This window comes from Chanodichthys erythropterus, chromosome 15 (assembly GCF_024489055.1).
Source record: "Chanodichthys erythropterus isolate Z2021 chromosome 15, ASM2448905v1, whole genome shotgun sequence".
Lineage (NCBI taxonomy): Eukaryota > Metazoa > Chordata > Actinopteri > Cypriniformes > Xenocyprididae > Chanodichthys > Chanodichthys erythropterus.
This window is the reverse complement of record NC_090235.1, coordinates 29718599-29742916: the sequence shown is the minus strand read 5'-3', so window position 1 is coordinate 29742916 and position 24318 is coordinate 29718599. Positions and strand designations below refer to the sequence as shown.

At 38.4% G+C, this 24318-nt stretch overlaps 1 protein-coding gene across 1 annotated transcript in view; it reads right to left on the bottom strand.

The window, feature by feature from the left end:
* Nucleotides 1-24318, bottom strand: part of gabbr1b (gamma-aminobutyric acid (GABA) B receptor, 1b) — a 94447-nt gene that overhangs the window by 9016 nt on the left and 61113 nt on the right. The window contains exons 14-19 of the mRNA XM_067411679.1: nt 14944-15021; nt 10936-11086; nt 9042-9174; nt 6984-7100; nt 1490-1597; nt 1249-1342 (exon numbers count right to left, since the gene is read on the bottom strand). Coding sequence (XP_067267780.1) covers nt 1249-1342; nt 1490-1597; nt 6984-7100; nt 9042-9174; nt 10936-11086; nt 14944-15021 — 681 coding nt within the window. The remainder of the gene's footprint in view (nt 1-1248; nt 1343-1489; nt 1598-6983; nt 7101-9041; nt 9175-10935; nt 11087-14943; nt 15022-24318) is intronic.

Below are 24318 nucleotides of genomic sequence, written 5' to 3'. Positions count from 1 at the left end.
TTTTGAGCCCAACACCAAAGATGAGATGTCATGATGAACAAGAGAAGAGACACATTGTGGTCACTGTTAACGTCCTTTATTTGCATGCACTGTCTGTGTTGTTTTAATATCTGGTTCATTATAGGAATTATGCAAATCATGACACAAACATAGCCAAAAAATAAAGCTGACCACAATTTGCACGCTGTATTTCCCCATCTTGTGGGTTGTTTCTAAATGGTAGGTCATCAAGGACTCTTGTGAAAAATAAGTACACTTTTACACTTTAATTTGATGTAATTTCTATTGAAACTTGTATATAATGCTTTTAAGTTTTTGTAATTACACATTTGTAATAAAGACGTTGCAATTTAGTAGATTTAAAATATACTAACTTATATATAACATTTAATTAAAAATGTAACTGTAGTGTGTTATTCAAAGTAAAAATTTATTCAAATGAATTAAAAGTACTTGCTTTAGTCAACATATCAAAATAAGTGTACTTTAAAGTATGGCAAAATATTTTTTAAAGATTGATTTAATCTGTAGTTTAAAGTAAAACTTTAATTTGACATTATTTCAAAGTGCACTTTGTAAGTACAGCCATGTTTACTCTTAAGTGCACTTAAGTAGCCAATATTTTACTATCTGAAAGTAGTTTTTTTAAAAAACAAAAAACAAAACTTATTTACCGTACTTACTTAAAAATATACTTTGAAATATTTGAAGTATACTACAAGTATACATTCAATACAATTAAACACTTTTTTTTCATAAAGAAATCTTCATACTTTACTGAAGATATACTGCATCACTCCTCCAGTGTGATCAAGACACTTCAATTGGCTCTTTAAAATGTCTAAAGTGTGCTTGACAATATTGCGCATCTGGATATATGCTAGAAGTTATAACATATAATTTAATAATCATTTCATGAATCACTGCCAGCATGATCACTAGAAAATATACACAAGCATCTCTTTAAAAGGAAATTCTGTTTACCTCCTGCTTTCCACAACAACGACTTCATTTAAATATGCCTGCCACAGTCCTAAGCCAGCAGAGATAGTGCCGGTTTAAACTGGATTAAGGGTGGTGGGCAAATAAAATGCAGGTTTTTACACTTAAATACTGCATGGTAAAGTCAGGGAACGTATGAACTGATAAAATGTAGGAAATGTAACGGCAGGCTTTTCCATCTTACAAAAACAAACCAGAAATGGGTGCAGTGCGAAAAGATTCCATCAAACCCAGAATGATTCTTACCAAGCCATGTGTTCATCTTCTCTGAACTGCAGTGCTGCAGCAGAGGCTCAATCAACTGATCCACGTCCCCTTTAGGTGCTTCTTTAGTGAACTTCTGCTCAGATAGAAAGAGAAACAGAAAAGTATGTAATTCAATATTTTGTTCATATGCACCTTGTGGGAAAACAATAAATCCAACTGTGTCATATTCATAAAAACACAGTCCCTGATGAAAAACTGATGGGATGGAGTGCTGCCGTACCTCCACTGTGATGTGCAAGGGATCCACAATCTGCCAAATCATAAGGGACAGGATGTCGATAACCAGCAGGACCCCCACAGTGGCATAAAGCTTCCAAGGCTCCAGGTGCTGCTTGGATATAAAAAGACCATCAACTTTCCATCCAGGACAGTGAAAGAAACAGCTTCTGTGGTGATTCATGACATCATAAGGAGCGTAAGTGCAGAGAGCTTGAAGGGAAAACAATGGCCCATTATCAGAATGCCAATTCAATCCGCCACACGGTGGCTGCTCTTTATGGTTTAAGTAAGGAAAGTGTCTTTAATGGATTTCAGTTGAGACCATAACACTGCAACAAAATCAATACTCGTTCTTTTTTTGTAGCGAGGATGGTGTTTATGAGCAATTAAACATAAAAAGCATTTATTTAAAGAGCAACATAAAAAGCATGTATGTTCTCTGTGACTCGTATTGTTTATCTTCACTCAGCTCATAAACCTCAAACACACCTTCACAATGGCGAGGATGAAAGAACTCGCACATAGCCAGATGATTGACTCAAGGAATTTTCTGGGTTCAAAACAAGTTAAGCTCTATATTTGGCCTGCTATTGATTTCCAGAGAACTTTGACTCATTCCTCTGTTCGTAAAAATGAACAGGAATGTACTTGAAATGGTCTATGGGACATTCCAGTGCTTATACTAAGCTCTAAAGACCCCTTGATCATCCTTAGAGTGGTGGAACTTCTTTTCTACATGGATGAACTTCTGGTATAATATAATTTGTGGGTGTTTTTTTTATTTTTTATTTGTAAACAGATCCTCTTTGGTGTCCTTACACATATCACAGGAAAGTTACAGGATTTACTGCTTGGACATTTTTGGTTATGAGCAACATGGTCAAATTTTAAAAATGTTTTTAAAACAGGACTCTTAAAGGGTTAGTTCATCCAAAAATGAAAATTAGCCCATAATTTATTCACCCTCAAGCCATCCTGCTATAGGTGTTATGACTTTCTTCTTTCAGTCAAACACAATCAGTGTTATATTAAAAATATTTTGACTCTTCCATGCTTTTTTTGCCTTCAAAATCTCAGTTATTATTCACTCCCTTTATAAAGCTTGGAAGAGCCAGAATATTTTTAATGTAACTCAGATGATTGAAAGTGGAAAGTCATATACACATAGGATGGCTTGAGAGAGAGTACATTATGGGATAATTTTCATTTTTGGGTGATCTACCTCTTTATTTGACCAAAAATACAGTAGAACTGTAATATTGTGAAAAATTATTACAATTTTAAATAACTGTTTTCTATTTTAATGTATTTTAAAATGTAATTTATTCTTGTGAAGGCATTACTGTATTACTACAGTCTTCAAGTGTCCTTCTAATATGCTGATTTGTTGCTCAAGAAACATTTCATGATTATTATCAATATTGAAAACTGTTGTGCTGCTTAACATTTTTGTGGAAACTGTGTTTTTTAACAATTTGTTATGAATTATAAATGAATTTTTTTTCAGGATTCCTTGATGAATAAAAAAGTTAAAAAGAACAACATTTATTTGAAATATACTGTAAATGTTTTGTAACATTATAAATGCCTTTACTCTCATTTTTGTTCAATTTAATGTGTCCTTGCTGAATAAAAGTATTAATTTATAAAAAAAAAAAAAAAAAAAAAATAATGGTAGTGTATAATTAGTCTCATGTTTATACTTTCAAAATAGAATGTTTCCACGTAGGCTTCTATTGTCAAAATTGTTTTGTTTTGTTTTTGTCATTTCTCATATCATCTGAGGTACTAAAATTTCTTTGTCTTGCATGAGCTTAAAAACTCAAAGTATGTATTGTTTTGTGTAGGTGAAATTTTCATGACAATTCATACAATAAAATACCAGTTCATGAGTTTCTCTTTGCTTAAAATAGAATCTTTGTCCCAAATCTTTCTTTCCGTCTTATGGTTTTTAATAAATGCTGAAACTATTCTTTATTCCGATATTTCCCTTTTGTATCCCTGACAATGACTTTGAAGAATCCAGTTCAAACAAACTTACTGACGCTCGGTTTGTGTTTGTTTTTAACTTAAAAAAAATAAAATCCTCAATAGTGACGTACCAGTCAAAAAGCACTTTTGAAAATGACAAAGCCATCAATTCGATGCCCCACTGCACATCATAGAACGTTTCTCAATTTTTAAATCCTTTCTTTTTGTAGAAGCAGAGAGGGAGAGACAGAGAGCTCTCCACAGGGAGCATGACAAGCTCCTCTCCACCACTAGATGGACGCTTATGAAGACTCAATAATAGGCATTATCTACTTATCCTGAAAATACCTTTCTCCCCAGTCTTTATCTCCTTCTTTGACTCTGCTTTTAGTTATTATGGTTACTTTTGGCTGTGTGTGTGTGTGATTGTGGATATGAGGTCTGCACTGAAAAATATAATTTCTGTAGGGTACGTTTACATGACAACGATGTACTAAAAACGGAAAAGTTTTTCCTTCACGTTTTTCGCGTACAGACAACAACGTTGTCAAAACGATCCGTTCACACGGATCAGCGAAAACGATTAAAAAGGCTGTATTATGTTGCCAGGCCAGTAGTTGGCAAGGTCACTTTGTAAAGAAACACTACGCGCCTATAGACTGAACCTGCATGATGCATAAGCATGATGTCACTGTTTTGACAAATCATGTCATGTAAATGTCCCCTTAATTAGTATTTTTGTCTTCCTTTCCAGTAAATATATCTAAATGTGATTAATTTACTTGAAAAAGCAAATTTTCCCTTTCCCTTAAGATGTTAAATTTAATTTTTTAAGAAGTAAACAAACACAAAATAACACTATCAGGGTAACAGGAAACAAAAAACATGATGAACAGAACAACCACAATGTAGAGACGAGATCAGACAAACCTGAACCAAAAATAGGGCTTTAAATATACTGGGACACACTGGGACTAAATCATACACAGGTGGAACACATGAGGGCAAATCATAAACCATGGAAACAGAAGAGTATGACCAAATAAAACGCAGGAAACCAAACTGAGAACAGTGCAAAACTGAAGCAACTGAAGCAAAACACAAACACAGATCAGATGTGACAATGACACCACCATTCAAAGGTTTGGGGTTGGTAAGATTTTTGTAATGTTATTGAAAGAAGCCTGCATTTATTTGATCAAAAATACATTAAAACGGTTCTATTGTAAAAAAATTATAAACATTATAAGTGTAAATCAGGTAACATTACACAACAATGATAAATGCTTCCACAGCATTTATTCATCTTACTGTTAATTTCAACATTTACTAATACATTTTTTAAAGTTAAATGTTGTATCTGTTAACATTAATGGACTCTGTGAACCAACATGAACAATAAACAATTGTATATGCATTAACTAACATTAACTAAGACTAATAAATGCTGCAAAAATATTGCTCATTGTTAGTTCATGTTAGATAGTAACTAAGAAATGAGACATTATCGTGTTACTAAAAAATCCAACATTGAAAGTGATTTTGTGCAGCGTGAGAGAGTCTGTGGTGATGGAGTGACTGCTGGTTCATGGGGCTTTAAAGAGGGCTCATCGAGCTGGGCTATAAGATAAATGTGCTGTTTAAGGATGCTCAAGGACAACGGGGGACCCATCTCTATGAGATCAGACACAGAGAAACAGTGGCCAAGCCAGAAAGGCAGCAGAAGTGTGATGGAGATCTAAAGATGATAACAGAGAGAGGAACGAGATATATTCTTTATAAAGGATAATAATTCCACTATGATATATTGACCATTCCGGCAGTGTACTGGACGACCTTGACACAACAAGTCAGCAGAGTAAATTCTTATGAGGCTTTAAAAGACCAGATAGTTTGTCTTGGAATGCCTCAAATTAACCTGACACCAGTGTTATTTTAGAATAATTAAAGGGTTAGTTCACCCAAAAATTAAAATTGTCATTAATTATTCACCCTCATGTCGTTTCACACCCCTAAGACCTTTGTTCATCATTGGAACACAAATTAAGATATGATTGATAAAATCCAATGGTTCAGTGAGGCCTGCATTGACAGCAAGTTAATTTACACAAGTACTAAAGATATATTTAAAACAGTTTGTGACTACAGTGGTTCAACCTTAATGTTATGAAGCGACGAGAATACTCTTTGTGTGCCAAAAAAACAAAATAACGACTTTATTTAACAAAATCTAGTGATGGCCGATTTCAAAACACTGCTTCATGAAGCTTCACAGCTTTACGAAACTTTTGTTTCGAATCAGTGGTTCAGAGTGTGTATCGAACTGACAAAATCATGTGATCCATTAAAATTTCGAAACACTTATGATGTAATGAAGCCTTGTTTACTGAAATCATGTGACCTTGGCAGTTTGATATGTGCTCCAAACTATTGTTTTGAAACAAAAAATATTTGTAAAGTTTCAAAGCTTCATGAAGCAGTGTTTTGAAATCGGCCATCACTAGACATTGTTAAATAAAATATTTTGTTTTTTTGGCACACAAAAAAGTACTGTTTTAAATATATCTTTAGTAGCTTTCTGGGCATTTGAAAGTGTAAATTAACTTGCTGTCAATGGAGGCCTCACTGAACCATTGGATTTTATCAAAAATATCTTAATTTGTGTTCTGAAGATGAACGAAGGTCTTACGGGTGTGAAACGACATGAGAGTGAGTAATTAATGACAGAATTTTCATTTTTGGGTGACCTAACCCTTTAAGATACATATATAGTTTTTTTTCTGCATTCATTTTATATTTAGTTTATTTATTTTTAAGTTTCAGTAATTGTTTGTGGTTTTGTCATTTTTTATTTTAAATATGTCTATACAGTTTCTTAATTTTTTTCAGTTTTAGTTATTTTAGTTTAAGTTAAATTACAATGAGAAATGCAACCTTGGCAACTAGCTGAAATAATAAAATTTCATTTTATATATATATATATATATATATATATATATATATATATATATATATATATATATATATATATATATATATATATATATATATATATTTCAGTTAACATTTATTTTATTTCAAAAATAATTTAAGGCTTTGGTCTTTAGTTTTAACTAATTGTATAGTCCATGTATAGGCAAGTGAACCCAAGTGCAGTGGTATTTAAAAATGGTGACATAGTAAGCAGAATCAAGTGATGACTTGACTTGAACTTAACTAGAACAGACTTGGACATGAACCATAAACAGACACTCACCAACAGCAAGCAACACAGAACAAAGCTAGACACGAGACAATGAGAACATGAGGGCTCTAAATACACAAGGACTAATGACATAAGATGCACATGAAAGCAATAAACACAGTGATGACAAGATCAAATGAGGAACAGGGGAATCACATGACAACCAGGAACATGACAAAACTAGGAACATAGCTATGACAATAACAAAATAAAAGACACGAAAACCTGATTCAAAACCCAAAACCAAACATGACAATAATAACCTTGGTTGTGTTCTCACCTTCCTCTTGTCTTTCTTCTCATCCTTCTTTGTGAACACAGTGTGAACCCACCAGATCTTCGTGAACATACTTCCATAGGCTAAACTGAAGCCAAGTCCAAGCAGCCACAAACGGAACTAGAAAAACAATAATTATAATAATATAAAAACAATTTAGCCAATATTTCAGCTTTAAATTTTAAGAGGGTGGAGCATCAAGAGCTCGTTCTCTCCTGTCAGGAGTCAGTTGGGATGCACTATAATGTCAGAAACTGCGAATATATGCTGCATGGAGATAGAACAAGTATAGTTTAGTTTAATTACAGTTATAACTTATATTGTCTTCTTGTTTTTATCCACTATATTAGTACAAGCCAGTTTACCAATGAGATTTATAACGATTATTGTACTTCACACAAAATATGAAGCACCTATTTTCACTCTAGAAAATCACTGTAAGAGCTTAATAAAACACAGTACAAGTGTGCATTAAAATATTATCCATAAACTCTCTCTCTCCTTTGCATTATCATCAAGATACACAGCGAAGTACGCAGAAACACTCATTACAACTAACAGTAAACAAATATATGAAGACCTTATGCCTTTTCGGGTGGTGCTTGATAAACTAGTAAACTTTATATCCGTAAATCAACTCCGATGAACTGTAATAAAGTGCTCACACCTTCATTACTGCCATATCCAGTATCACTCTGGAGGCTGTATGTTTTGTATTGTCCCTTTTTATTGACATTCATTCACAAAGAAGTCTGGTGTGAAATAATTCACGACATAAACAAATTTCATAAACGAAACAGCTTGTTCTGAGACTCTGCTTATGATTTATGGGGATTAAAAAAAAAGAAGTGGTTGGATTTTTATCACTATAGGGTGGTTGTGTACACACACTGCCAACACACATTATGTCCAAAAGTGAATTTTGCATAAAAGGTCCCCTTTAAAATTCTGGTCAGTATCGATAAGCTTATCATTACTGTAGTGTTATGGCAAATAAATAACCGATAAATTACCGATATTAAAATGTTATACTATTTTGTCCAAATAAATAGTAAAAAAGTCAATTGAAAAAAAAAAAGTGAATTTAGGTATGACAAAACTATAATGTACAACATAAAAAATTCATTTTGAGATTTGCTAAATATTTTATTTAACGAGGCTATTAAAATAGTAGTGTTTTAAATGATTAACTTTAAACAAGTGTTATATGACAGCAAAGGCCAATTAAATGTAAAAATAGGAGAAATGAGCAAGCACAATTAAATATCCAATATTGATCAATACTGATAAATAAAAACAATGAATATCTAATATCTATAATAGCTGATAACCGATTTTGTTCTAATATATAATGTGTATGCCTAAATGTAATCATACTGTAACTTTCAGATCTGAAACTTCCTCCCCTGTCTAAAAAGTACATTTATTAAAATAAGCTGCAAAAACAACTCATTCTGATCTTAGTGGCGTGATGTGACGCGTCAAAAGATAACAGAACCCATTATAATCAGTGATGTTGACTACACTGGATGTGCTGTGACATGACAAATCCCTGATGGTAAACCGATGCCTCGTTCTATTTATGACGTACTCCAAACACTCACGATACATCTCATAGGAAGGACAAATGGATTTGCAAAGGTCGCTTTGTTGTGTACAGTGTAGACAGCTTCTAGCTTCTAACGGTCGTGTCCGGTGTAGACACGGTGTTAGGCTTTGCTAAGATGCTGAAGGAAGGGGCAGTGCAAAATAAATTGAACCTGACGGCAAGCCTGTGACCTGTAAGTAAATGTAACCGAAGAGGGCATATATATATAGATGCCTGAAAGCAAGGCGGCAAAACAAGTGTGTTTAATACTTAAGGGTCTGAGAGAGGGTGAAAAATGGTCATGAAAAACTAAATAATTTATATTTTTTGATGCAAGAAACCCTGACTAACCTTATCAGTGGGCCTCAGGGAAAAAAATGTCTGAGGAGGTTTTATAAACTCAATTACTACTACTACAAATAACATCAATATAAATCACAAAATGGCATTAGCCAGAATGCCTGAGCCCTTACCTGACAGACCACAGGAAACTGAGAGTTCCGTACGTGCAGTCCATCGATTCCCAGAGGAAAAACAGCAGCCAGAGCCATCATACAGCCGACTGCCGTCATGTTATTCAGGTAAGGCTGGGAGTTTTGAATGTACCTTTAACATATGGACATACATACTGCTGAATCTGCAAAATGCAGATGTTTGCAAAGACATGTATGTTAAAACAACAGGTTCATACATGGAACAGATATTTCCAAATACACAAGTAGTGTGGTAGTGCCATCACTCTAGACTAGGAGAAATGCCTTAAATGATTACATAATAATGTCATGTTTAACAGTCAGGTTATTTAATTTTTTTCTAGTGATTTAGTATGTGATTAAGAGCTGTTTAATTCATAAAATGTAACCAAAACAAAAAATTAATTAAAACAAAATTAATTCATTAAAACTAAATACATAAAATGACCTCATGATGGGAACCCTTAAAAGGTTCTATAAAGATATCTGTCGTGTTATTCTGTCATGTTTTCTCCCTTTCTTTCCCAAACGCGACAAACGCCAATCTCCTTTCTCTGCAGAACGCGATATATCCATTCAACCAGCGAACCATTCCACGGCTTCCTAGTTTTCCTTACTTTGTGATCAACAAAAACAGAAAAATTAATAATTTTGATGGCATTGATAAACCTGTGGTGGTTTCTGCAATGGGTAAGAAACGTAAGTCATCGAAATGCAATCATTTACATGAGGAAATTAAGAAGATGAGGCACTCTAGTCGAGAGGAGGAAAACTGCTGGCTACGACAGCATCAAACTTCTGTCACGGTCGCCAAAACTGAATCACGGACAGTTTTTAAAAGCCGTTTTTAATACCAATGTACTCGGCAAATGTGTTTATTTGAACCGTGCAGTGGCGCCAGATACTCTTTAATCGGTAATGACAAACGGAGACATAATTCATTTATAACATTAACAAGATTACTCGCTGAATTCAGTTTGGGAGCGACGGCTGAATATTTTTAATAAAATGCCTGTATATAAGATTAGTATTGACAAAGTTCAGAGGCTGTCATATATGTGAATCAATTTACTTTGCTCTGTATTTTCAATATGACAAATACATTTTATATTGATGGATTAATTGCATTTTGAAAAAAAAAAAAAAAAAACGTGTCATGGACTTATTGCATTTTGGAGAAAAAAATTATACGTTTTTATAACAAACCTTTTAAAATCAAGATTTGAATTTTTAATGTTTTTATAACCAAAAGATGCTATGTGAAAGTTTGAAACAGAAAATAGTGGTTTTGATCTTGACACTTTCTTGGTAAAGAAAACACCTTTTTAATCAAATTAATCAAAATTGAGTTATTGCGTTTTGGAACCAAACTCTTCATATAGTCTACAATGATTTAGTCTAATACTTTCTGGTAATTTTGCTAGGGTAGTGAACTCACATTCAGCTAATTCAGTTAATCTCTCACAGTGGAATAGTACTTAGACTCCTGTGTCTTATCATCACACAAAGAAACATGCAGATTCATTGATGCACTCACACATTTACCCACATGCACGACAAGATTTGTAAGAGTTCAGGGTATTAGCTTAAGCTGTCTGTTGAGAAAATCTAGTTGAAAGTTTAAGTGTCAATAAGATAAAAAGACTGAAACACACATTAGTCCAAATATATCTGTATATGTGTGTAATGCTATTGCTATTCATAATGCATCAGCCTGTTTGAACCCAGTGTGTTTCTACACACACAGAATGCATAAATGTGTGAATGTGAGGAGATTAAGAAGATGAAAACACCAGATAATTGTATGCATGTAGCATGCTGCACTGTACTCACACGTGGGTACGCAATATAAACGCACACATGCCTGCAAGCAGGAGTATACGGCTAAACATACCTGACGTTGCTGTTGTAAATGTTAAAGGTGAGGCAAACGATCCCCATTAAAATGCCCAAGCCAGCGAAAACAGAAACTGAGACGAAGAGTTTTTGTGACAAATATCTAAACTTCTGAATCACCACTGTCTGATCAGCAGGTGGGCCAGAGCCTGGAGGAAAAAAATTAGGCTTTTTTAGTAGTATATTATTTTATATTATACTAACAATAACTTGGCAACACTTTCATGAATAACATAAAAAATAAGGATTTCTAAATAAGGATTTTTGCCCTTATTAAACAGATTCAGTAAAGAAAAGACAAGAAATTATTAGGGAATGAGTAAGAGGGAATGGGATTGGAGCATGACGCAGGTCAGACTCAAACGTCCATTTCCCACATGAGCACTATGACCTGCATGTGGCTAGTAGCATCACAGCTACAAAATTAAAAAATATGGTTATACATATTCACATTTGCATGTATATGAACTACTCATCTTTTAAGCCAATGCTGCTATTGCTAAATAAATCTATTAAAAACATTTTTGTTGACTAAAATAAAGCTGCAATAAAATAAAATATAAATATTAGATGAAAAAACTTCATAAATATTGCATCAGCAACTAAATAAAATAAAATAAATTAAAGTTGAAGTACTAAAAGAAAAATAATTTAAAAATAACAAAGCTAAATATAAATATTAAAAAACGAATAAAAACAACAAAAGTACATTAAAAATGACTAAAACTGAAAATATAAAATAAGTCAAAATATGAACAAAAACTACAATAAAACAAACATTACTAGAGAAGATTTTACAAGAAAATGTCAGTCTTTCTACTTCAAAATGTCAATGAGTGAAAGTTATTTGAAAGTAAAATTTGTAAAGCAAATTTTAAAAAAATTTAAATTTGAAAGTAAAGCATTTTTTTCTTTGTATAAAAGTATATAAAAATACTAAAATGGTTAAGCTTATATAATATTTGCTATTTAATTATAATTTATGTAATGATCATGTATATTTAATAACGAAACAACTGAGCAAGAGAAAGAAAAGGAGAGCAGCTCTGAACTGTTGTTCTCTGAGCCAGTTATGAGTCACTTTACCTCCCTCTCAGCCTCTTTTTCTCTCTCTCTCTCATGATAAACTGGCTGAATTGAAGTCTGCAGAGAGAGCGATAGCTATCGAATTTCACCTCACTGCCATTTGACTAAAGCTTCTCCCCCTCTGGTCTCTGTGAAGCGATACCATCACAGACTGTTTCACTGCCTCCAGAAGGGTAATCGGCAGGCCATTTAGCAACAACAAAAGACGACAGGGTGCATTTGTGGTCATCTTCCTACAACGGGTGGGCTGCACACAAGATGTATAGAGTCACATTCTTTTGTGAGTGACAAATTGTCTGGGGACCCCACAGCTTGTTACATCTATCTCTAGAGCTGATGGTTTTTTATGAAGCCCAGGTCCTCAAGCTCGACAGCCCATGCGGCCCCACCGGAACCCCTCGCCAGAGCATCTGATAAGCGCAGCGGCTGTCAGTCTTAATTAGAGGTTCACATAAGGCGATCTCCCTCGTGGATCTCCCTGATATTGATTAAAGGAGAGTGGGAGATCCAACTGAACACGACTGCTTGGGGGAGAAGATGGCCAACAGACAGATTCTGGGATGCTGGGAAACAGCGTGGAGCATCACTGATGCTGGAACAATCTTAAGAGATAGACCCAGGATGTGATATGGCACGACACACAAGTTTAAGTGGTTTGTGGAAATAGAAAGTGGTTGCTATGGTGTTTCAGGTTAGAATGTTAACGTTGCAGTGTTGCTATGGAGTTAAAATTAACTTTCGATCTGTGTGGAGCTGCAATCCTTGTGGAGCTGAGTGAACGCATTTACTTGCAGCTCATTGTTTTGATTGGATAACACAATTCATAGATATTAACAGTGTTGACTGTACATGAAAAGGGGTTGGCAACCCATTTACAGCCATAAAGTGGCATATTTCAGAGTAAAACTCAATTGGAATTGATTAGAAAAATAAAAGGGCTTGGTGAAAAGGAAAGTCATATTAGAAGCAGTTCAATATTATTCAAATCAAATATTTTGTCATACGCTGATAAATCATGCACCCGGAATTAACAACGTTAACAAAGTTTGATTTCATTTAGATTCCTCTAAAGCAATTTAGGTCAACAACGAATGTGTGTGACGAATGTAAATGGCTGTAAATGTGTGAGTTTGTATGTATTCAGTGGGCTAGAGAGCTCATGCTGTTTAATACCTCTCCCTGTCCTTGATGGTAGAATCGGGACAGTATGTTGCCATGACGACCAAGACCCATAATGGTTGCTACAGCGATGAGAGAACAAGGCGCAGATGCAGTGGTTGTCAGGGGCGACCGGGGAATGTGAGAGAGAACGAGCGAGGCCAGTGAAGTGGATGGGTAACAGCAAGAAACAATTGAACCTAAAGATTCAACCGATCCCATTCAGCTGGGAGATGAAGGGATGTAACCTTCAATTTGCAGAGCGTACGGACGAGAGATGTAGATAGAGAGCGAGAAAATCGCAAGCGATCGGTCAACACGTGGCATCCAATCTGGAGCAAAGTCACCCTCTCCTTCAAGAGGCCTTTATTTCAGCACATCACAGCACTGATTATTTTTAGCTCCACACCGCTGCCGTCTCCCTGGAATACGCTGTCCGGGAGCGCCAGTGACCATGGCGGCAAGGTGAAAAGTTGGGCAGTGATGGGTGGCATTTGTGCGTACATTTCCAGATGGCACAACACCGCCTCAAGGGTCATCTGTCGCCATTTACTGAACCCTTCTAACTTTGATGATCTTGCATTCCTGTTCACCTAGTCATGATCAAAGAGGCAGGATGACCTTTCACCTCGCCGGCAGACTCCCAGTCTGGCACAGTCAAGGGTTGCTGTTAAAGCGTTGACCTCGAAAGAGATCTATCATCGACAACTAATGCAGAAGTTAAAGGTGCCAGACTGTGTGAGCCACCTGGGGTGTACGACAATTCTGTGGGCACTATTCCCAGTTGCAAGCTGGGTAAATAAATGAAAAATAGGTTTCATCACAAGGCCCCCGATACGGCTTGTGAAAATCGCAATTAGCGCATTTCGCAATACCTACGTGCTACAGTTGCCATGGTGCTCTCTGCTTCAGTGAGTTTTTAATAAGCTAATAAGCAAGTTCAAAACAGAGTAAGCCCACAGAGAGCACATCTAGGGAAATGTCTAGGCATAGAAATGGTCATATAATGAGCACGGTGATGTGGAATCGTACCGCCAATATTATAAAACAACAAACCCAGGCCGCTATCACAAAGCTCAAGGATGCTTTTCAAAACCAAAAGCTCTGTGCAGAGCCCATGAGGGTTTAAATAACAGGCAAAGACAATCAGCTGAGGCACATGATGTCGCCTGTGCTGATTGGATGATTTGAACTCGTCCAGTCAAGGTTAGCACGTGCTTGGAGGCAGCTGGGGAACAGTCTGGGCTGCTTCTGATTTGTGTTGTTTTCAGCTGTCATTTGGCATCTTCTCAGTGCACCATCAGCAACACTGAGCGTGAACTGGTCATCAAATACAATTAAAAAGATTAAATGAAACCATCACTCATTCTATATTGCACGCAATTTTTATCAGTGTGCTTGCTCAATTTATGATTGGAATTAACTCCTGGCGGTTTTCTAATGACATTCATTTGTCTTTTTTTTTTTTTTTGTAGAGCCATGCAGAGCTTCCGCAGTGCTGCTGCCCTCACGGACAGAATGCTAAACAGAATTTGACTGACTGATTGATTAATGTCCCGTAGCAGTCTGTCGTCCACGGTTCTCGTCGTTTTGGGGGCGGGGCCTAGAATGTGCGGCTGTGACACTTGGAGAGATGCAGAAGAATGGTGAGAGTAATAATGTGAGTGATTGTGTGAGAGGAGGTTTAAAACAGAGAAGAGTGCTTCAGACAGTGATAAACAAGAACATATATGGGAGATGAGAGAGACAAATGTGTACTCACCTATCCACCTGTCATTCCCATACCAAGAGAGATTGCCTTTGGTCATATCATAGTATCCAATCTTTTTGTAGCTTCCTCCTGCCGAGAGAAAGGGAGAGAGTGCAATTGAGAAACAGTTTAAAGTCAACATCAAAAGGCATTCGTAAAACATTTTTCCTCTATAATGTGGCATGTTTTTGAAATAGGATATTTAAGGGGAAGTAATGTTCATGCATTGGAAATTTTATGCAAATGAGCAGAGATGCAAAGTGGTGACTACCAGTGGGAGTGCAGGTTGACCCCGTTAAGATGCACTTAAGAAAATGGTTTATTTCATCTTTTGAAAACATCATGTAAATATGAACAACATTTTACTTATATCGCCTAGTAAACCCCAAAAAAGATATTTTTTATATTCTCTGATCATCCAGCCACAAAAATTGTTATCCATATGAATTGAACAGTTTATTCCAAGTCTTCTGAAGAGGCAGAATTGCTTTATACTATGAACAGATTTAATTTAGCCTTTTATTCACATATAATTATTGATTAGCACATATGTAAAGAGCACATCAAACTGCTATTGTATTTTTTGATGAGCTCTATGTATGTTTGTTGATTAATGTTCATATCTGAATAAAAGACTAATCAAATCTGTTCAGCATACAAAGCCACCATATCTCTGCAGAAGACTTGGATTCATATGGTTTACTTTTACATGCTCTTTATGAACTTTTTGAAGCTTGAAAATTTGTGATTGTGTGGAATTTGTGATTGTGTGGAATTTCAGTGGATTAACAATGATGAGAGAATATTAAAAATATCTTCATTTGTATTCCGAAGATCGTATGGGTTTGGAACGACATGAGGGTGAGTAAATGAAAATTAAACATTCATCATGACCATGCTGTCAGTGTAAACAGGGCTTCACTGTTCTCTTCATTTTGAGTCAAACTTGTGGATTGGTGTCAGATTTTTAGAACTTCTTTGACCAGTGGAGTCCAATTCACAACAATAAGTCATTTGTTTACATCTGATTTGTGAGTATTTTTCACTGTTGACAAAGAACCAACTCTCTCTCAAGTCATGAATCATTTGTTTGTGAATCAGATTAGTCATACTGAATTTGTTGTTGTTGCATGAAGACCCAAAACCCAACTCAAAAGAAAGCTGTTTATTTATTGTTTCTCTTTAAAGCTGCAGTCCATTAGTTTCACCTCTTTGTCGCCATCTCTGTTTGAAACCTGCAATTGCAATTATTTGCATAATTATCATCTTTACGTGGGTTGTGCATCGGCACGGCTCTTCAGTGCAGATTAATCTAATGTTTTGAGGAGAATGTGTGGCTGTCAGTCACCAAAATGTCATCTGAACATATAAGTAACTAATCTGCCACTTTTGTTCTCAACAACTGAGGGAAAAAAAGCATTACAATAAATCGCGCTACCAATGATGATTAAATCCAACGTTCGCTTAGCTCATATCACATCAAACCATGCAAATTATTATTATTGTTATAGTTTGTTCTGAAATTGTTAAAATTAACAACATCAGAATTGCATGACTGTGTATTTAGTGTATATTAGCGTTACCTGTAGATTTCAATTTCTGTACAGTCAGTACAGTCTCTAAGGTTAATTTGTCATACCATAAAATCCGCCATCAAAATGATAAGTTTAATTATTCCAGCTGCTGTGACAAAAGGCTATAAATGATCCACACCTGCAGCATCCTCTCATGGTATAGCCTACTAGCTGGGACTCGTTCCTTATGTAAACAGACGTGACGTAATGATGCAAAGACGAACAGCGGCATGCTTGAATTTCCCGCGGAAACCTACCAGTACCACCCAAATTAGGACACATTATTACAAGCTACATTATACAAGGATAATTTTTAACAAAAAAATGTTACGGACTACAGCTTTAATTATTTCAAATTCAAAGTGTAAATTCACAGCTGAGCTAAAATATTATTTCCTTGACCACAACATTGTAGTGCTCACTATCATTTACACTCGTGAAAAAATTTAGATGTTCAGAAACCGTTAATGGAACATTACAATATGAAAATCATTTGGTTTTTAGTTTTTTTAGTTTTTTTTTTTTTTTTTAAATGATGCGGATCTGAAAAAATAATTTGTTCTGAGGAGGCTGAGGGTCAACATATGTTTCAACATACACATCATATTCAACACTTAAACATATACTCTCTTTTAATCTGATTGTTATCTGCAATTATTGCTGTAATTTTGTTACATTAAAATTACCAAGTATAAAATTAACTAAAACTAATCTGATTTTATAGAAGCTAGGTTGACTACAACAGTAGTCTAAAATAGTTATTTGGCTGTTGATTAACATTAGCTAGTCTACATTGGTGAATTAAAAAAAAAAAAAAAAAAGAAACCATTCAGATGTGGAAAAGGTAATATATTGTGAAAAATTCATAAAAAGACCAGGAATATGTAATACAAAAGTAAACAGGGAAAATCTGATTTCACATTGGCTTTAGGTGATGAAAGGAAGGAGGGGAAAACAGATAAAATGAAAGTCTGAGAGGGAGGAACAAAGGAAAGAGAAATGTCACTACACATTGCTGTAAATCAATACTGTGAGGCTGGATCAGATTTTGGGCAGCCTTTAGAGACCAAACAACACTTGGATTAGACAAACAGACTGAAAACAGATCTATCATCAATCCTTATTTCCACCAGGCGTATCAGCTGAGCTTTAAATGAGAATGCACAACAGGGTCACTCTCCCCTAAAATCAGCTTTATAGAAAGCGCTGTAATTGCGTACCACCGTATCAGCAGAGCTTGAGTGAGAACCGTAAGACAGAGGAATTTATCTTCTATTACGTTCACCCCCTCTTGCTCCATTTCTCCATTTTCTTTCATGCACGTCCTCCCTCTCCTTCTCAAACGCACACTGGTGGGCAACAAAGATCTGTGCAGGGCTCTGAGGGCCTCCACCCCCAAACACAACAAGAAATTAGCTTAAGTGAGAACTATTATAATTATCAGGTGATCATTAAGCATAATTACTCCAGGCAGCTTGGGCTTCCCCCGGGGAGACTTGAAAAAGAGGGAAAGGAGACAGAGGAAGAAAGAAAGGCTCTGGAAGCGCTGTACAATACAGGCATGAGAAGGAATGCAGAAAAAACTAATTTCCACAGTTAAGATAGTATCTTCTTAGCTTGCTTTGGTCTCTGCATGTAGATCTTCCTGCAGTTTCATTCTGAAACCAATTTCATCCAGTTAAGGACTCAACACTAATAAGCCTGATGCTAAACTCGTGATAAAGGCAACAAGTTACTTTTTAATGGTGGGCCCAACCAAACCACATTTAGTGGTGCTTGCAAAGGCAAACTTCACCATTATCATTGCATAATTTGAACTTCTAGGTCACTATAGCAACAACACAACAACAACCTGGCAAACACCCACATTATCATAGCATCGTGGAGGTAGCTTTCGCATTGGCTTGGCAATGTCTTTTTTATGTCTAGCAACACCTATTTCTGCATGGGCAAGCATCATTCACATTTTGGTAGACTCTTTTGATGTTGAGACAGTAAATAACCACCTAACAATGCCCTAGCAACCACCTTTAAACAGTACAACAACACTACCTAAATTAGGATTGCCTAGGAAACCTTTACATGGGCAAGTATCACTCACATTTTGGAGTTTTTTTTTATTTTTATTTTTTGGGACAGTAAATAACCACGTAGCAATGCCCTAGCAACCACCTTGCAAAGTCTTAGCAACAGCATAACAATACCACCCACATCACACTAACATTTTAGAGGTAGCTTTTGGGTTATAGGGTTTGGTTTTTTTAATTTTGGGACAGAAAATAACCAACTAGAAAGGCCCTAGCAACACCTTAGCAACAGCACAACAACACCCAAGCAACTTCCTACAGTAACCCAGCACTGTGGAGGTAACTTTTTCATGGGTAAGCATCACTCACAATTTTGGTGGACTCTTTTGACTTTGACCAGTAAACAACAACCTAGCAATGCCCAAAAAAAACCTAGCAAAAATTTAGCAACAGCACAACAACGCCCTGGCAACTCCCTACATTAATTTAGTGTTGTGGAGGTAAGTTTTTCATGGGCAAGCTTCAGTCACATTTTGGTGAGGTTTTTTGATTTGGTCCAGGAAGTAACAGCTTTAAAACAACACAGAACACCCTAGCAATTGCATAGCAACACTTTCACAGTTGCACTATAATGGGAGCAACCTAGAACACTGTAGAAGAGTGGCAGCGAGTTCTATAGGGGCAACCACTCATATTATCTTCAGAAAATGCTAAAATGTAGTTCTATTTTTTATTGTGTCAAACAAAGAGGGATTGACGTAGGATCTGGGCACCGGCAGAGGCACAAAGAGATGTGACAGATTGAACAGGGGAACACAGGCGCACTGATCAAAAAGACAGCTTCTGAAATGACGCCAATACAAAGACCAAAAACAAACGACAGGAGAGAGAAAAGGATCCAATCTGCGTGCGAGAGCCGAGGTTGCAGTCACAATACACTTGTCATTCGAAGAGGTTAACAAGCAAATGAAAGGAGTGATGCCCCTGTCAGTACATCGGGAATTGTGTGTGAAGTTCAAATGGAATACTTAAGTCTGGAAATACAGCTGTATGGAATATGTGGCTTCCATTGGTATTCCAGATGCTGCTTGTATAAGCGTTTCTTTCCAAAAGACGGTATTGAAATTGACCAGTTATTATTACAGTGCTTGCCTTGTTATACTTCCAATCCCACAACACTGATCTCTTCAAAGAAGCTCTAAACATCTGTGAGTGAGGCCTTGGATTCTTGTTAACCTGTCTGACCTTTGCCAGAATAGGCCAAATGACCAATCTGGCCACACTGCCATATTCATGAAGAGTTGTAGTAGCTTCAAACCACTTTTTATTTAGCAATAATGGAGGTCACTGTGCTCCTGTGAGCCTTTAATACCATCAATTTTTTACACTGGAATCCACATTTATACATTGACACAACTCTATATCAGAGGTTTATGGAGAGATATTTGAACCCGGTGCAGACTTTGCTCTCTCATGCACTGTGAACTCTGGGACTTCATATAGTCAATGTCCATAGTCAGCTATGTTGGTGAACAGTCAGTCACATGCAGTATTTCACGCATGAGGGCACCTCCTAAGGAAATTGGTTTGAGGTTTCATACAGGCAACATAATGGCATTTAATGACTACAGTGCTTATGTCTCAGTAGAAAATCATATGTGGCCATTTATAAATGAATGTACTTCTTTAAACTGTACCATCAGCCCTGCACACACAGGATTGTGGTAAATTGCAGGCTGAAAAATGCTGCCTACACGGAGGTAAGCAGCCAGCCAGGCACATCCGAATCCAATTTTTGCGTAACATCCCGTCTACTAAGATGCTTTCATCTGGTTGGCTTTTGAAGGCAGAATAGATGTATTCCTTCTTTAATATCCCACAATTCTGTGCATGAGGTTTGGCAGTTGGTGAAAAGAATAAAAATGTCATCTTAAGGAGTAAAATTATTTATAAATGCCCATTTTATCACCATATGACTCAATTTCTACTCAGAAATAAGCATTTTAGAGATGAAATATTTTCTGGTTATGTTTAAAACTCACTCGAATTTGTTCTTGATCAGAGTTCTCCAGGGCCCACTCAGGGGTGCGTAACAGTACAATCCAAGTGCTTTATATAAACATTTTGATTTTCAATACTTTATGTCTGTAAACTTTAATGTCTATGTTTCCAACACTTTACATTTTACTACCATGTTATATGTGTTTAATATCTTATTCATTTAACTTACAATGGAAAGTTTTCCTAGACATGTTGCAAAATCAGGGCAAATCAATTGTATTGTGCTTTGGCATTTTTCAGACCTGGGACAGTCTATGGACAGTATATATGTGTATAATAATTACAGTTAAATGGTAAGAGGAAATTATATAGGAATCCTTTGAATATTGTGTTGAAAAGTGAGGGGCCTTCAATTAAATTCACATTTAGGCTCCGTTCACACTAGTGCGTTTTCATTATAAAAAAAAGTGGAAAAACGATCCTAGTCTTCACTGACGTTTCCACAGCGTTTCAGAAACAATCTCCGTCTACACTACACAACCGAAAACACACTGGGCATGTGTGTTGCCTCTTGCACATGTAGGTAGCTGCAGTATTAAAAAAATGCAGAGTTTAACTGCACAATGCCTGCTAAAAAGGACAACAAAGCCAGCATAGATTGCTGTTCAGTGTAAAGAATGTTATTGTTTACACAGTCGTCAAGGGTACGCAGAGCGAACGTGGGCAGCCATGCCATCGTTTTCGAAAGTCTCAGTTTTTGTCCGTTTTAGTTTGAAAACCCTGGCATTTACGTAAGTCTCCATTTTCGAAGGTTGAAAACAATGTAGTAGAGTAAACGACACAGTACACAGTACACAGTAGTGTAAACGGGGCCTTATTTGTACAGAGCTTTTCACAATATATATCATTTCAAAGCAGCTTTACAGAAAATGCATGTCAACAGTACAATTTAGAGTAATCTGTTATCAGAGGTGACTTTGTCCAAGTTATGTAATTTAAGAAATGTACATATACAGATCACGCAGTTAGCTAACAATGTATTAATTTAAACAATGTATTAATTTAAGGCAGAAACAATGAGCTCATTGAAGTAATGAATACCTTCGTGTCAAAAGGGTTGAGATCAACTCTAGATCCTTAGACATGATGTTATGGTGCCTTCAAAGCCTGTCTGAAAGCAGTTTCCTCAGGAACTCAATTCCAGTATCATAAGAAAGATTCAGAGTATGTAAGAAATAATTTTAGTTTAATTTTTAATACACGCCTACAAACTCAATGAATCAGACCCTAATGGAACAATATGCTCTAGACAGATGAGACAAAGGTAGAGCTGTTTGGCCAGACATGAGAAAACCAAAAATTGCTTTGACTGCTTTGATAAAAAGACCCTCACAGCAACTGTAAAGTGTGCTGGTGGAAGCTTTTTTGGTTTAGGGTTACTTTCTGCCTCAGGGCCTGTCAACTTGGCATCACAGGGTAAACCATGAATCCCACATTGTACCAGAGGACTAGACCATGTGAGACCATCTTGTCAAAAAGCTAAAGTCGAAATGTAGACATGTACAAAACAGACTTTGCAATAAAATGACTCAAAACCCTCAGGCAAAACCACAAAAATAGTCTCAAAAAAGAAGAAACGTTGTGCTATCGATTGAAAAAGTCAAATCCAAGACCTCATATTAAGTGGTGAGGAGACTTGAAACAGAATGTACAAGCAAAAAGCACACAGTCAAAGGCTCTGCATGGAATATAAAGCAACCATTGTTAATGTAAGACACAGATACACCTAAAACACCTACAACAAGCTACTTCTGCCATAAGTACACTGAAGCAGGTATTTTCTACAAAGATGACTTCATCTCGCTTCTTCTTGAATTCTAACTTTTGTTCAAAGTGAAATATGCATTTATACTCTTTGAAAAGTTTTACACCTAAATAAATCCATGACCCTCTGGTCATAAAAGTGACCTAGAAAAGTTTTAAAGAGTGGTGCTGTTATGATATGCTGGTGCAGAGATGAGGCAGATGCGGATTTCCACAATAACATAGAGCTTTAATCAAACAGTGGCAAGGAAACACCAAACATCACGTTTAACAACATTCAGAACGGACAAGGAGTGAAGGGAGTGAGTGTCATATAAAGGGAGTGCTAACAATAGAGTCCAGGTGCAGGTGATCCGTGATGATGGGGAGATGACGAGGGAAGTGAGTGCAGGTGTGGAGAACAGGAGGATCTTGGGAAATGGAGTCTAGGAGAACAAGGGATCTGTAACAGTACCTCCCCCTCCCGGTAGGCGCGTCCTCGCGCCGTAGATGTAACAACCGGGAGGGGGGTGGGCGCCCTGGAGACCTCAAGCCGGAGCAGGGGGAAGAGCAGACTGGAGTGGAGGTCTCCAGGGCGGGCTCAAACGCCATGGCGGGTCAGGGGCCGAAGGCAGCCATGGAGGGTCAGGGGCCGAAGGCAGCCATGGAGGGTCAGGGGCCGAAGGCAGCCATGGAGGGTCAGGGGCCGAAGGCAGCCATGGAGGGTCAGGGGCCGAAGGCAGCCATGGAGGGTCAGGAGCCGAAACCTTGAAGCCGTCGAGCCCAGGCGGCGCTGAAGGACCGGCGGGAGATGGCGGAATCCACGGCTCCGCCGACCGAAGCGCAGCCGGGGCTCCAGAAAGCCGCAGTAGAAGGCAGACGACATACAACAAAGTGAACACCGGGGAGAGTGAGGAGGCCAACTGGAACTGAGGGACGGAGGGACGGAGCAGAGACGGAGGAGTGCAGTCCAGAAGTGAGGGCAGGCCGACGAAGGAACAAGGTGTGAACGGGGGCAGGATGGAGACTGGTGAGACTAGTGGACTGATGGGCCATGGTGGAGACGAGGGAGGTTGGAGCCAGGGTGTAGGTAATCGCCCAGAGGTCCGAGGTGGAGATCTGGGCGAAGGGGCTTGAGGTGGATGTGACGAGTGGAGACAAATGAGAGGAGGTGGGAGAGGGAGGCAGGGAGGGGAAACAGTCTTTGGGCTGGAGGGTTCAAAAACACAGTTCATAGGAGCAGTTGGTTCGGCGGCGGCGGCTGGAGCTGAGGGCTCGTAGGCGGCGGCGGCTGGAGCGGCTGGCTCGGCGGCGGCGGCTGGAGCGGCTGGCTCGGCGGCGGCGGCTGGAGCGGCTGGCTCGGCGGCGGCGGCTGGAGCGGCTGGCTCGGCGGCGGCGGCTGGAGCGGCTGGCTCGGCGGCGGCGGCTGGAGCGGCTGGCTCGGCGGCGGCGGCTGGAGCGGCTGGCTCGGCGGCGGCGGCTGGAGCGGCTGGCTCGGCGGCGGCGGCTGGAGCGGCTGGCTCGGCGGCGGCGGCTGGAGCGGCTGGAGCGGCTGGCTCGGCGGCGGCGGCTGGAGCGGCTGGAGCGGCTGGCTCGGCGGCGGCTGGAGCGGCTGGAGCGGCTGGCTCGGCGGCGGCGGCTGGAGCTGAGGGCTCGTAGGCGGCGGCTGGAGCTGAGGGCTCGTAGGCGGCGGCTGGAGCTGAGGGCTCGTAGGCGGCGGCTGGAGCTGAGGGCTCGTAGGCGGCGGCTGGAGCTGAGGGCTCGTAGGCGGCGGCTGGAGCTGAGGGCTCGTAGGCGGCGGCTGGAGCTGAGGGCTCGTAGGCGGCGGCTGGAGCGGCTGGCTCGGCGGCGGCGGCTGGAGCGGCTGGCTCGGCGGCGGCGGCTGGAGCGGCTGTAGGGGCTGGCTCGGCGGCGGCGGCTGGAGCGGCTGGAGCGGCTGGAGCGGCTGGCTCGGCGGCGGCGGCTGGAGCGGCTGGAGCGGC